The sequence below is a fragment of the Lagopus muta genome, chromosome 8 (assembly GCF_023343835.1).
Source record: "Lagopus muta isolate bLagMut1 chromosome 8, bLagMut1 primary, whole genome shotgun sequence".
Lineage (NCBI taxonomy): Eukaryota > Metazoa > Chordata > Aves > Galliformes > Phasianidae > Lagopus > Lagopus muta.
In genome coordinates this window covers 18,241,945-18,257,329 of record NC_064440.1, presented here as the reverse complement: position 1 = coordinate 18,257,329, position 15,385 = coordinate 18,241,945, and the positions used below count along the sequence as shown (strand labels likewise).

General features: G+C 37.4%; 2 protein-coding genes across 3 annotated transcripts in view; both read right to left on the bottom strand.

The window, feature by feature from the left end:
* Nucleotides 1-6: 6 nt before the first annotated feature.
* On the bottom strand, nt 7-11,457 carry BBS5 (Bardet-Biedl syndrome 5). 2 transcript variants are annotated; one of them, XM_048953089.1, is made up of 12 exons: nt 11,328-11,457; nt 10,494-10,576; nt 9,805-9,870; nt 8,286-8,335; nt 7,405-7,532; nt 6,357-6,492; nt 5,260-5,355; nt 4,635-4,697; nt 3,681-3,815; nt 3,485-3,568; nt 2,099-2,122; nt 7-1,991 (listed from the first exon to the last, which is right to left on the bottom strand). In XM_048953089.1, the coding sequence occupies exons 1-12, from the start codon at nt 11,387-11,389 to the stop codon at nt 1,890-1,892; spliced, it is 1,029 nt and encodes a 342-aa protein (XP_048809046.1). In that variant the 5' UTR covers nt 11,390-11,457; the 3' UTR covers nt 7-1,889. The 2 variants fall into 2 exon arrangements, with proteins under 2 accessions (XP_048809046.1, XP_048809047.1); XM_048953090.1 differs by lacking the exon at nt 11,328-11,457 and adding an exon at nt 10,941-11,047.
* Nucleotides 11,458-12,508: 1,051 nt separating this feature from the next.
* The window catches only part of LOC125697060 (collagen alpha-1(XXVIII) chain-like), a 32,045-nt gene continuing 29,168 nt past the window's right edge, over nt 12,509-15,385 (bottom strand). Inside the window, exons 33-36 of the mRNA XM_048953643.1 lie at nt 14,845-14,939; nt 14,685-14,756; nt 13,640-13,828; nt 12,509-13,219 (exon numbers count right to left, since the gene is read on the bottom strand). Coding sequence (XP_048809600.1) covers nt 13,212-13,219; nt 13,640-13,828; nt 14,685-14,756; nt 14,845-14,939 — 364 coding nt within the window. The 3' untranslated portion in view covers nt 12,509-13,211. The remainder of the gene's footprint in view (nt 13,220-13,639; nt 13,829-14,684; nt 14,757-14,844; nt 14,940-15,385) is intronic.

Sequence of the window (15,385 nt, the reverse complement as noted above, 5' to 3'; positions counted from 1 at the left end):
AAATTAGAAAAAATATATTCTGAGCTGGTTCTTAGCACTGATTTGGTTGCATTTATTTAGAAATAAACAATTCTTAAAGAATAAGTTATTCAGGTAAAGTACAGTTTTTAACAATAATTTAAAATTAGGTCTACCTCCCACTTCCAAACAATCATTCTGCATTTCAGATAATCTATAAACATCACCAATCGCTTCACATCTGATTATTTTACAAACCATTAACTGCTGTAAAACTAAACTGAAAACAGTACCTAATAAGGAAAACAGACAAGAAAAAAACAAACGTAATACAGCACACGTACATTATTTAATAGATCTTAACAAAAACAAATTTTTAAATCTCAATTTAAGGTAAAATATCCAAATTAATCAAGTAGTTTAAGAACCATGAACTTAGAAAAATTATGCATATGGTGAAAATTCAAAGTGTAGACTGGGAGCATATATGGTGGTAATACAAAGGAAATTTGAAGCTATTTAATGCACCTTGATGAAAGACTGTACTTTGCTCACAGTATACTTTTTACCCATACAGTACATATTTTTCTTTGAATGACAAAAAGACAACTATTTGAATGAAAGTCAACCATTTGAATGCAAGATATGCACACAATTACAACATCACTCAAGTTTATTAAAATCATGGTTTATTTTCAACCACAGGTAGTGTTTCCTTGAAATATATACCTTGAAAGATTTACTACAATCAGCACAATTATATTTTATGCCTTACTATAACAGTCAGCTGCTGAACAACAGCTGAATGACAGCTCATTTGACTTTTTCCACTTACAGAAAATACTACAGAGGTCTTATCTCCCTAGAAAACGTAACAGCTGCATCTTCCTTTCAACAATAAATGACTCATTTCTAACACATAACACCATAAAGGTCTAATGACTCAGACACAGAATCTATTTATGCGCGTGCGTTATCGTCCCTTAAAAAAAAAAAAAAAAAAAAAAAGGCACTGACAAAAAAAAAAAAAAAAAGAGAGGAAAGATAGCCAGATTATAATAAAGTACCTGGAATGATAAGTGAAAAACTTCATAAATGATGAGACATGAAAACTAGTATTTGGTATTGCTTTTTGTCCAAAAGCTGTCAGTAACATAACACTGGCTCAGTGACACAACCAACACAAATACAGAGGGTTATACATTTTGTACATCCATGCTGCTCAGAATGAAACAAATTATGGAAATTTGAATCAATTATATTGGGAAAGTACTTCACTGTGTAAAAATATGTGAATACTTTAAGTTGAGCATAAAACTGCTATTTACTGCATTATCAAAATGATAGAGGTTTTCTTTTCTGACATGCTTCTAGGTAAAACAATGTGGTGGGGCTGTTCCTGGCAGCTGCCAGGTCACAGGGCAGTGTGTAGCCATGTGGGGCACAAAATTGCAGCTAACTGATAGAAACTGATGGCTGAAACAAGAGGATGGACCCTGTGCTTTTACAGGAAGAGGCTCACTGCTCTGGTTCAACCAAAAAAAAAAAATAATCATAAAACCATGACACATGCTAAGAACCACCTGGGGTGTTGGTGTGCCAGCAGCAGCCAGGCAATCACAAAGCAGAACTAAAACATGTACTGCACAGCATTTTAGCATAGTAGTGGTTGTGAGCCATAAAATGGTAGCTGAAATAAAATGGCAGCATCATTCCTGTAGTAACTTCTATACCTTCATGTGTTTTGAATGATCTTTCTCCTATGACATACCCTTAGTTCATATTCTATAACATTTGCCTGTTTGTTTTTGTTTTTTTAAACTTTGGCATGATCTTTTGCTGCCACTCTTGTATTGTTCAATAATCCACAGATCTCACTGAATCAGTAAAGAGTCTTTCATTGGATGGGAAACAAGATGTAACCATCTAAATTAGGTCATTACTTCCCAGAGCCCTTGAAGTGTGAATCCATCCTTTAGCTTCTCTACTGCAAGTCCTAGTTCTTCTGAAAACACAGGCTCCCGATCATATTGCTTTTGAATGTGCAAGACATTAAACAGAAAAATAAAAGAGTATACTTTTAATTATCCAATTTGTAACAACACAAATCTAACAGTATGGAAAAAAAAGATGTTCTTACCTTGTTTTCATCAGCAAAGTAAGCCTATAAAAAAAAAAAAAAAGAAACAACTCACAACCTTGAGAAAAACAACAAAATTTAAATACAAGTTTGCTAGTAATTCTTTGGGTGAAAATTGGTAAGTTTTCTTGAAGAAAACAGATTATATGTTTTTTATTTTTGTTTTATAAAAAGGATCAAAGTAATTCCTATGTTCAAATCAATTACAAAAGAGTTACAACAGAAGTTAGGGACTGTTTTCTTTAAATAACATCAATCTCTGAATTTTCCAACATAATAAATAAAGATTTTATAACCAAAGTTTTCACATTGCATTTGTTACGCTAACAAGTACTTTGTAGGGGATAAAATTTTAGTCAGTAAGCAAGCTAACAGCAATTTAATATTTTCTGCTTCATATGCATCAGCATTATTCAATTTTTAAAAAAAAATGAGACATAAAATGTGTAAAATAGTATTAAAATGCAATGAACATCACCTCAGTATAAGAAATGGACACAGAGTAACTGCACAGTTTATCAGTTTTCTACTCTTTCACGTAGGCCTGTGAAAATTATACTGTCTTTCCAATTCTGTGTGGAGAAATTAAGATTCTAACTCTGAAAATATCTGCAGCTCTGTAAGTGGCTGGACCAGCACGCTACAGATTTTTGCATTTGTGAAGAAGAACGTGAGCTTTAATTCAGGTGACAAAGCCATCAAGAAAACAAGCAAAATCTTCCTTCAAGGAAAAGGTGTTCAACCACACTGAAGACACGGTTATGTTTAGCATGTGAACACCTTCTACCTGTGAAATCAAATGAATCAGGTCTTTCTGGGTTGCAAGTAAATTTGGAAATTCCCAGAAGGAAGATCATTAAGTTCCTGGACAGCCTAATACATTTAAATTTATTTTTATTGTATTCATTTCTGAAATAAAGGGAGAGGGGTACTAATATCATTTTCTAAGCTGGTAGAAACAGGTGTGCAACGCTTGCCAGGACTGGCTCAAAATTATTGTTGCTTTTCTAAAAATCTTCTGAATTTGAATCTCAGGTGAATGTACAAATGTCAACTCTTATTAATCTGTTCCAAAAGGAGAAAGACTTTTTTTATATGATGTATTTGATTGTACTGTGTGGCTAATCATCATCTTAATATGTGGAGAAACTACATACAAGTAGTACTACTATCTACTCCTGTTTGTTTCAAATAATAGTTTGTGCTAAGATTAAAAAAGAAACAACCACGCCCAAAATAAATGCACATAGCAATCAAGATTTTGATTAAAAAGCATGTAAGTGTGCTTAAGTACAGTTTAGTTGCAGCTAATTAAAACTGCATGCCACTTATATTTGAATATAAGCTTCTTTCCCACCCCTCCCCCCCCTCTGCGAAGAAGCTTACCACAAAAGCATCTGTCTGTTCACCAGGTTCTATTTCCACATCATCCTGAACCTGCTCCACTGTTAGGTCTTCAAGAGATTGAGGCTAAAAGTTAAAACGCTGAATAAATTCATATATCCAATACACATTTAATGTATTCTTGTTACTGCTTGCTAACAGAATATTGCATCTAATTTACAACAGATGAGTAGACTACCTTTTCTTCCATTTCATAATCCACTCCAAATATAGGGTTAGCTGAATAAACTTTGTGAAGTGAATTAATTTCTTTCACTGCCTCCTGTAGTTTCTCCACAGGGTCTATTTTAAAGCCAAGTACATATCCTCCACTCTGCGTAACAGAGAAAAAAAGACATTTATTATTCTTTTTATTTAAACAACTGCCTATCATTCCTCTCCCAGTGAGGATTTGTAGTTTAATGACAGTAAATTTAATTCTGATAAAAACATTACCTGTATTTTAGTATCTTAGCCTGCCACTTAAACCAGGAGTGAAACAAAAAACAATGATAATGTTTCTTTATGAGATAACTAAGCTTTAAACTGTTAGCCCATTAGATAATGGAAAACAAATATCTTACGTAGAGAAACAAGATCTAAGAAAGGTGGGAGAAGTTACAAAGTGATACAGTGATTTATTCCTAGCTACTCGGCAAGTGTTTAATCCTTGAGATCATTACTAAATAAGATGTTAAATTAACTTTATATACAAGCTTATCTGTCTATTAAATCACCATTAAAAACATTTTTGACTGAAGTCAAATTGAAGAAAAGTGATTTTATTTCTTAGAGCAAAGCATACATAGTTGAGAAAGATTAAAAATAGTGGTCTTGCTTAATTACAGAATGAGGTTTCAAAGACAATCTGTCAGAAGACACAGTCTCTAACAGCTAAATACTTTAAAGTGTTCAGGCTGGTTTATTGTTGCTCTGCTTAGAGACACTGTAACTCACAACAGCCATATTTACCCCAACATACTGACATTTTCAGAGGTGTGAATAATTGAATTTTTCAATTTTTTTAAAGCTGTCTTTTAATGGTCACACAGAAGGAAATCTATAAATGGCTTAAAAGTAGTACTGTGACATTTTATATACACAGCTATCTAATTCTGAAAACTGCTATTTAAGGGCTATTAAAGCTTCTTACCTGCTGAGAACTCTCTATCACAAGAGCCAAGCCAAACTTTGAGTCTCTTACTTTTATTGAACGCTAGTGGTAAAGAGGTTAAACAAACAAACAAACAACATTATAAACTGTTTTGGAAACACCTGACAACATTTAAATATATATATATATATATATATATATATATATATATATATATATATATATATATTTTTTTTTTTTTAATTTTTTTTTTTAAACACTGTTGTAATTACTGTTATACCTCTTGGAACCTTGGCTACTAGCATTCTCTCTATTTCAATTCTGAAACAGTAAAGCCTCAGGAAAAGTGTTTTATCAAAAATATTAATAGTTCACTCCCGAACATTAGATTTGCAGCTCAGGGCATGCAGCTGACACGGAGCACAAGAGTAAATAGTTTGGAAATTAAAAATAACAAGTCATTCCTCAACATCTCTAATTGCTAATGGAAGCTTCCAATTTATCTGGACAGAAAAGAAATCCACCTTGTAGTTAATGCTGGCAAGACCAGATTTCTCCTTGACGTGGGGACATGAAATACTAAGTCAGTGTGAGATGGGAGCATTAACTGAATACCAGAAGTTATCCCATTTCATTTTGAAAATGGCTGCTTTAAAATACTTACAATTTGTAGATACGGTATGCTGACATTAAAGCTGTCATTCATATTTGCATGCCAAACTATTCTCACATTAGTAATAAAAAATGTTCCCAGATTTCCCTATTAAAGAAAAGGTATACGTTAGAGCTGCTTTGAAATACTGAGCCTTTCTCCCCCTTGACATTATGATTACTGATACCTGTTTATCACTAGTAGGGTATAGCTTTTCAATTAATTCAATAAAGGCCTGATCCTTTCCCACAGAAACCAGTGGAAATGCTATTAATGTCTGTTAGGAAGCAAGATCCAATCTTTAAAGGATACAACACCCAAGTTGAAAATCACTTGAGAGTTCCTATGGCTGCAGCAAAGCAGTATCAAATCACAGCACAGCAGACCTGGTGAGAGTGCATGGAGTGTCTGAGAGTGTGCTTAACTGTACAGATCTGGAATTGGCATACAGAGTAAGTATAATGGCATGTGGGTTAAACTTAGGCAATTGTGTAGATGTGTGCCAAGGAAACGAAGGGGAAAGAACTTTTTAACTTGTCAGGATAAATCCTGTTTCCATTCTGGACTAAAGCTACACAGACAAAAATAACAGCTCCCATTTTGTTTCCCAGCTCTGGATAATACTTGTAAGTAGTTCCATGTGTGATAATGGAAATAGTTTCCGTTAGAGTCTTTATCAATGCACATTTCAAGACCTAGATCCCCATTCCTATATTTTCAATTTCCAGTAATCTAAAGACAACATAGTCTTACAAAGTAGTCAAGACTGCAAGTAAACATACAAACATGCAGCAGAGCACTTTGGAAAGAGCAAGATTGTCTTTCAGGATGATACAGAGCTTCACACTCATAAATATCTTTTATTAACAGAAGCTGCGTATCTAGTTCCTTGCACATTAGCTGAGTCACGTAGACTTTGGTCTGCCAAGAAGAGAACTTCATTGTGCTGAATGGTAAATATATGAAGTCAGCTTTTCTGCGTGCAATAGCTAATGAGCTGAACTAAGGGGATTGCCTCTGAGGTTACAAAACTGTAGTACAGTTGCTACATGAAAGCCAAAACATTTTAACTTTGCTGCAGTCAAACACAGTCTCACTTTTAACTTTACCTGGTCACTTGATAAATTCCACACTCCGTTGATTTTATCATATATTTGTTCTTGAGGCAATAATCTCAGTTGCTTGTTCTGAATCAATGCACTTCTCAGCTTCAGATCGCGATACATTTTCGAAGTTTCATAAGCTCTGAAAAAGTAAAAAACACCATGTTAAAATTTCAGTATTTATTCTCTATTACCTTTCAGTGCTTGTTTTAGCCACAATGTGAAATGTTACATTTTCAACTTTTCTTGTTGTACAGAAACAAGAGTGCTATTTAATCATCAACGTAAACGGTTGTGTTTCAGTTCTCCTTAATCAAATTAAACTTAGAAGAGGTTTTTTTTTGTTACTGTTTTGGTTTCTTGTATCATCTATTTGAACTCCTATATTGTTCATGTTAAGATGTCTCTTTTTCTTAAGATTGTCATATCCAAGCCTGTACTGCAAAGCATAAATTGCTCTCATGTTATACATAGCATGGATACCAAAAATGGCATTGCTAGTTAAGTCAAAAACATCTAATTATATGTACTTACAACACCAACATCTAACAACATGTACTATTATCTGTACTTCATAGCTCTTCAATAGAAAGCAACACTAGTGTACTATGCAGACAGTAGGTCAGGCGGTTTACCTTTAGGTAGGAAAGAAACATCCATCTCAAGTCAGAGTTTTAGTCAGAGTTAAATTACCTTTGAACTCCCATTTCCACTACATGGTCAACAATCACAGACATGGGTTATAGACATAAATGACCAATCAAAACTGCATGATTAGTTTTTGGGGTTTTTTTTGTAATTTAATTTATTCAGTTGATATTCAAAGGGTGAATGCTTTAATCCATGACCATTATTGGCATACATTAATTCTCTTTATGTACAGTTATCTAGTAGAATCTGTGAGCATTCTCTCTCCTCTTTCTAAAGATTGTGTTGTCCTCTTTTGGAAAGGTTTTGTCGATGTTAAATATGGATAATCCACCAATAGTAGTAATCCCATGTAATTAATCCACTGAATTTCGTAAATGAACAAACGCTATTTTAAGCATGATACCTGTGCACAGCAATAACTGAAGTGAAGAGTCTGGGACTCCCAGGAACAACATTGGTAAATATGAACTCAAATCGTGTATTATTACATTTAGTCAATATATACAGAGCTTCTGTCTGTCCCCGTAATTTCTGTAAGGAAAATTTGAAATTTAATATTTTGACAGCATTGTAGCTCACACATCCAGTGGTTTAATCCTGATTCTACCACTTATCTACTGTTGTCTAGCGATTTACTGTTGTCTTTCATTTCTTTCTTTTGCCACCTCCACTGGGAGCTAGCATTTCCATCAGTAGAACTAATGAAGCCTGGCTGCCGTACATTTGTAGTATTTGCTTCTTATCATCCAGAGTTACCATCCTTCTTTTTGCTCCCAAAATGCCCTGGCTCTGCATGCAGTCCATTACCTACTTCAGTAGCCAGGGGAATGGGAGAGTTGTGCCAGCCAAGGGTGATGAGTGTGCTGAGCAGCCAAGCCATACACAGACCAGTTGGTGAGCTGGCATCTACCATGTGGCTACCTGAGGAACCTACAAAATCTCCCTGCTACTTCTTTGCTGCTTGCCAAACAAATGACTTCACAGTTGCATGCAATCAGGCTACACATTTGAGAGCTTTCTTGCACAAAGTTACTGTTTCTACATCTTTGTTAGTAGTAGACACAACAAACCAACAGGCATTTCACTTATCAAGAACAGAGAAAAATCACCAGACAGTGTGATTAGATGAGTTTTACTACTTTGGGAACCAAGTATATAAATATGTAAAACTCTCCCAAACTAAATTCCTGTATTGCTTTTTCTGCAAGTAAACACACTGCAATAAATAAAAATAACTAATAACACCTTTTTTCAATATTTTAAAAAGTATTTTTTGAAACTTACTGAGTTGGCAGTTCTTGTAGTTATATTTATAATGCAGTTGTAACCAACAGCTAAATGGGAAGAAAAAAAATAGTTTTGAAAAAAAAACGTAGTCAAAATTATGAAGCACAATACTGAATTTTGTAGCTTTGGGTGCTGTTCTCAAGAATTCCATACTGTGGTTAACCACCTGGGCTCTCATCATAAAGTCAAAGACCTCAGGAGCTCATCTGCTCCAACGCTCTTCTCAAAGCAGAACTAATTCCATCTGGATGCTCAAGGTAGTGTTCAGCTCAGTTTTGAGCATCTCCAAAGAAGTAAAGAGGTATTTCCAAATCTGAATATTTCCAGTCACTCTGGAAGCTTGTACCACTGTCAGTCTGCTACTGTGGTGAACATTTTTCTCCTAATATCTAATCAGTTTCTCTTGTTTCATCTGTTTATTGCTGCCTCTCATCCTGTCAGTCATACACTACAAGGCAGCCCATTTCATCATTAAGTCACACTTAAATTTTACCCTTAGAAATAAACATTTAAATAAACTGCAATATAATACTTTGTGGGGAAAAAAAAGAATTAAGGAGGTGACAAAGAAAAAACAGCAGCAAACTAGAAAGTGTAAGAGAATAAATAAGAAGAGAGAAAACAAGGTATAAATTTCATTTTGCATCTTCTACAGCAGTGTTCTGATACAAAATAGGAATAAAGAACTCATCCTTGACATTCAACATAAAATTGAAGCCATAAAGTGGTACTGGGCTAAATCTATAGATACCAATTATTACAATTTACCACAAATTTGCCCAGCCAGATTCTGAAAAAAAGAGAGAAAGAAACGGGATTTGCTTCTGCAAGATTTTGCAACTCTAAAAACACAGTTCTGGCAGCATGTTTGTGTGCACTTGTGAATGTGCACATCTATGAGAGAGCACATACAGAAGAACAAGCAGTCAGAGCCATAATTCGCACTGCTTAGGAGCAGAACAGATTTCATTACTGACTGGCTTTCAGGAACTGAGCCCTGGAAATGATCTGGGTACTGAGTAAGGGCATCTTGGCCCTACTTCAGCAAACTAAATTCCAGTAAACTAGCTGGCTACTCACACAGTTAAAATTAGAAGCTTATTCACAGCTCACAATAGTGGATTTGGGAAGGAAGGTACTTCTGGGGAATAAAAACTGTATGTGAATTAAACAGGCGGCAATGTGAGGTTTAAGTGATGCAAATGATGAAGAAATTCAAACTTACGTTTCTTTTTAGGAAAAAACAAGTTACAGACAGGTTAAACAAAAGATACATCTAAAATACTCTTCAATTTCTGTCCTTATAAATTGCCACTGAATATTAACATTTCACTATGAATTAGAGTAACAGTTTCCATACTACAGATTCATCGTAACAGTTTATTTCAGACTGTATAGAAACAGCAGGCCAAGCTTTTACTATTCTGTAGTGCAATCTATGGTATCATGAACACGTAGCATGCCGCTACAAAGGAAACAGCGTATTTTCAATCGTTTAATAGAAGATAATACTTACAGAGATTAACTCTGGGCAGTGACAATGAGCGCCAAATAATCCTCAAATTTGTCACGAGCAGCCTACCTGGAAATAAAGGGTGTAAATAGTTTTAATCTGAATAGCTACCATTAAAGTAAACATTCAATTCTGTGGTAAATATTTACCTCTAGTTTTGCAACACCATAATATTCCTTCCTCTTGACAGGAAGAAGAAAAAGAGGATATCCCTGCAGGACAATCTCTATTTGTCTTCCTTCCACTGCCCTAATTTTTTTTAATACCAGGAGAAGAAATCCAGCAAGAAGGAACAAATGAAAGAACCTCTACGTATACCAGCATTCCTCACAACCAAACACCAAACAGTAATTGATTCCATATCCACCTGACTGGTAAAAAAGCAGAGACACAATTAGCACACAGCTGCTCTGGGAGGGGAGACAGCGCGTTAAGAGCCCAGCTGACTTCATGAATAACCTTGCCTCTTTATGTCACATGCAAACTTCTTCAATTCAGCAGCACATCCAGCCACTGGAAGGGTCGCTGAGCACGCTGGCAGCCCTACACACTTACACCCCCTGTAACCGAACAAGATACTATTTGAAAATACTCCCAGCAGAAACAGACCTGTGAAACAGGAGGGTTCATTTTCTGAAACAGATGTAGATTAACTATCAGGAAGGTTACAGTTTCTCTGAGCAAGTAGGTACCTCTGTCTCCATTGTTTCCTTTGGTATCTTCAATGGACTCCAGGCAGTCTATAAGGACTTCTCCAGATCTCATTTTCATTTGCCTAAAAAAGGAAAATAAAAATTAAAAAGAAAACACGCACAAAAAACAAAAACACAAAAAACAAAAACAAAACCTAATGAAAGACTGCATTTATCCTCGCAGGGAGGGCCATTTATAGTTCCTCACTCACCTCCCTTACAGCAAATGCACATCTACACACACACAAATCAACCACGTATACCTGAAGTCGTCACTGCCACATAGAACACGTGGAAAATACCAATGTCTTTATTCTTAAATTGTAACAGTAAATAACTGTGTAGGAAGCATGATAAGCAAACTGCACCCAAACACTGGGAGGAAGCATGTGAGGGCAAGGCAGAAAAGCTAACAACTCTCGTGGATCTCAATGTCTCCTTCCGTACCTTTGGCCCCACCACACAGACGTTACAAAAACAAAAGCATTCCCGGGACGTGAATTCCCTTTTTATTTTGATTTCCCGACTCCAGAAAACAAACAACTCCCCCCCCCCTCCATAGCTACATTTGGGTATGTGTGTTTTAAACAGACAATAGCGCCACCTAGCGGCGCCTCAGCGGCACGGCACGGCACAGCCCACCCCACCGCCTCTTCCCGTCCCTCCGCGTCACGTGACGGAGCAGCCATCACAACGAGGGCGTTCCGGCACGCACCGCGCCGCTCAGTGCGGCCTCAACCCAGTTCACCGACAGGCATCGATAACTGCGACCGTCCGGTCGAGTCCCCACAGCCCCGCTGTAAGGGCGGGGCAGGCAAGCAGACAGGCACTCACTGCGGGGAGATGTCGAAGCGGACATCTCTGTCCTCCCACAGCACGTCAAGCATGGCGCTCATGGCTGTCCGCTGCTTCGCTTCCCTCCGGCAACACCTCGCGCCGCCCTAGCAACGGAGGTGCTACAACGCGCTCCCTCAGCGCTCGGGATTGGCTGCCGCCCTGGGGGGGGCGGTGCCCGTTCTCCCGCCCCGCCCCGAGCCCCGTGAGGCGGCGGCCGGAAGGGCGCAGGGGCTTTTTGGCGGGAACGGCGCGCGTGGGCGTTGTGTGAAGGACGGCCGGGCGCCTCGGGTGGCTGGGTGTGGCTTTTCCTCGTGCCTTAGATGTGTCTGATACAAGGTAACGGTCACACTGTGAGTGAACATTAGATCAAGCAAAAAGGACCCTGTGAAGCTGGTAGATGTAAAATGTACTTCTAATTTAGAATATCTCAAAAAAGTGTACCCGGATGAATGTACTTCAGTTGTATAAGGGTACTTCTTACCATTCACTCCTTCCCCTCACAAATAAACAAACTGCTTCCAAAACCATGTTGTGCATCAGGGCTGGCCTGCCAAATGGCATCTCTGTGGAGAAGGACCTGGGGCTGGTCCTGTGCTATGGCCTTGTGCTCCTGTGTGTGAAGGAGACCTGGAGCACAGTCAGGAGAGGGCTAAAAATGATAAAGGGACCTGAGCACCTCTTCTGTGGGGAAAGTGGGAGAGCCAGGCCTGTTCAGCCTGCAGAAGAGAAGGCCCAGGGGGGAATGTGATCAGTGTGCGTATGTCGGAAGGGACAGCATTAAGAGAATGGGGTAATGGTGCCATACGAGAGGCAGTAGGCACAAATTGTGTAAACGATGTTTGACTGTGGTGAACACAAGAAAAAACTTTTTTATTGCAAGTGCTGGCTCAGGTTGCCCAGAGAGGTTGTAGAGTCAAAAGCAGTCCAGACTCAGTCCTGGGCAATGTGGGTTAGGGGACCCTAAATGTGCTTCAGGGGTTGGAGATATAGCCATTTCTTGGATGTGCCTTAAAATTTTTATGGAAGTTGTTGAGAAACCAGATGTCATTCTTGAGGCCTAATTCAAATTTCCAATTTCTGTTTGTTCAGGAAAAGAAAAAAAAATAAACATTATGGCTTCATATGCAGGAGTGCCTAATCCATGGCAATTCCATAACAGGACTGTGGTAGAAATCCAGATGTATAATCAGGAACACATCTAGCTGTAACTCAGTAGTGAGATCAGTTTTCAGTTCTGTAAAGGTACTGCTTATCCACACTCTATTCTAGCAGTAAAACCAGAAACAGTTTATTAGAAACAAGCTTTTAAGTATACAATTCAAATAAAAAGAGACAGATCAAGTAAAAAGCCATAGGGCAGTGACAGGCAACAAAGAATATACTCTGCTTAGTCTGATGTTTCGAAGATAAGTTAAAGGATTTTTAAGAAACAGTAAAATAATAAAACACATTTAAAAGTCAGGGCTTTTAGAATAGAAACATATGACAAGAACCATTTTAGGCATGAATTAGCCTAACTTGTTGATGTCAGCTACTGGTGTAGTCACTTATATGCATTTGTGGAAGTGTTTAATTTAGTTTGTCATGTACCTTGATAGTTACTGGAAACTGAGGAGAGCTGCTAGATTAAAGGTCTGCATCTAAGAAGGATGTCATTGAGAGAGTTGCGTAGCTCAGCTACCTTCCTGTCTTGTGACCTGGATAGCATGTAGGGAACAAGCTGTTGCATTTGCTGTGTTTATCTGGTAACCCCTGAATAGCAGTTGCATGCAATTCGGAAGTTGATATTCTGTGCTTGAAATATTAAAGTAGGATTTGTGAGAACACTTCCTTAAAGAAAATGAAGACTTCTTCACAGAATCTATGACAATATGACAACTGTCAGGTTTCTGTAACAGAGAGGAAAGAAGTTATGTGACTTTTTATGACCAAAGATTGCTTTCCAAAGCCGTATGTATAATTTAAAATGAAGTCAGTGATTGTATAACAGTATTATTTAGAAGAAACTATGATTGCTACAAGAGCTATGCTGGTCTTTATGGAAGGAAGTTATGAATTCCTGATACTGCTAGAAATGTGTTGCTTTGTTACATAGGGACTAAATCATAAAATATGCACAAAAGAAATTAAAGCATGCTTGCACAGGTAGATGTTTTTAAAATTAATGAATGTATGACTTCACAATGTTAACGTTCTTTAAGTAAGTGGGTTCAGTTTTACATACCATACTTGATACTTCATGACTAACCTGAACAAGCAAGGTCTTCATCTTGCTAGTTATTAATGTAGAGATAGATGCGAATTCTTACCTCCAGAAGAAAATACACAAGTCTCTCTACATTCCTCTTCATTCTCAAAACGATTTGCATTTCCATCACAGCCACCATACCAAAACTGAGCACATGCATTGGCTTGTTGATCATAATACCATTTTATGATATAAACACGGCACGGCCCTTGATCCAGCCTTAACTTGCATCGGAGGTCCAGAACACTTCCTTAAAAAAACAAAACAAAAAAAAAAAAAAAGAAAAAGGAGTGGACGCAATTATGTGCAAAAATCAATCATGACATGCTACTTTCACTAACTCTAATGATGCGGTAAGATAGAAAATACTTTCTCTTAAAGTTTAACATTGGGACATCAATATTCTATATGTATCATTGGCAACTAGTATCTGGAAACTTAACATAATAGAGTATTAGGCAGCTATCTTAGTCATGTCCATGTTCCCAGGAGGCATGCTCTTTATATGTTGTTGTTCCATCACAGTATGTTGCTACTGGAATCCACGAGTGTGAAATTATGAAAAGAACACATTCAGATTTTTCATATGAAAAGAATGAATTGTTTCAACAGTCAGCTTATTACTATACTTTCCTTCAAATGACTAAACACTTTTTTCCTGTTTCTCTTCTGAAAGAGAAGTCTGTCTAATTCTGAAATCACTACGTATTCTTCTCTCCTTAATGAGGTCTCCCATCTCCTGATGGGAGACTGACCCTTTCTGGCCAAAGAACTCTCTGCTCACTGGCCCACCTCACCTGGCACTGCATTCTCTCTTTGGTGCCATTTATCAGCTCTTCCTCAAGTTATAGCTGACCTTGTTCTGCTCTGAGATGAGCAGTGGGATTTGCAACTTGCAAAGAAAATAACTGGTTAATAGTCTGGCCAAGAAGTAGATTTATCAGGTAGATTTTATAAAATCCTGAAATGTTGTCTTTCCCACAGCATGGGCTCATGAAATCTTCAGAAATGGATGGATTCAACAGATTGACTCTGATTTAAAGCATTATAAAAGTCAGTATTAAGGCAAGAGAGAAGAAATTGACACCCTGGGTGTTATTTATTACCTGGCCTTGGTGTGAGCCTTGCAGTTGAAAGCACTTTGTCTGAAGATGATGGTGGCAACGATGATGTCACAGCTGTGGGTAAAAACAACAGAATGAAGCAGTGATTTATTATCAGCCAAAAGTAACTAGAAGTTGAAAAAAATAATGGTGACAAAAATACCTCTAGTGTCCACTGTTACCAATGGTGACTGTTCCTTTTCCTCTAGATTATCTTCATAGGCTTCGTTAACTACCACAGTAGGTACATCAGTCTGAAATAAGCATTTTATTTTCTTTTCAAATATCGTTAAGTGTCTCAAACTGAACAAGCCTATTAACATTGACAGGTTTCCTAACACTTTTCCTTCCCATCTACCTTGACTGCATTGCTAAGAATCAAGATTTTAACCTCACCAGATTAGTTTACCAGGACGGTTGTCAATCCCAAACCCGCTGTATTAAACCCAGTATCAGTAACAGTATCGAGACTAAACTGTGGCCATTAAAGAATTGCATGCACGCAATACGTGAACTTTTATTCAGAACACCAGCACTGAGCATAGCAAATTAAAGGACCTATTGCAGTACCTGCCTGCAGAAATGAAGTTAGATGTTGCTTCAGGCAACAGGGAAGAAAATAGGTAAAAAACAACCTTCATTCATAAAACACGCTGAATTTTCATACCAGAACCAATGGCTGAGGAAGATCACCAAGATCCAGA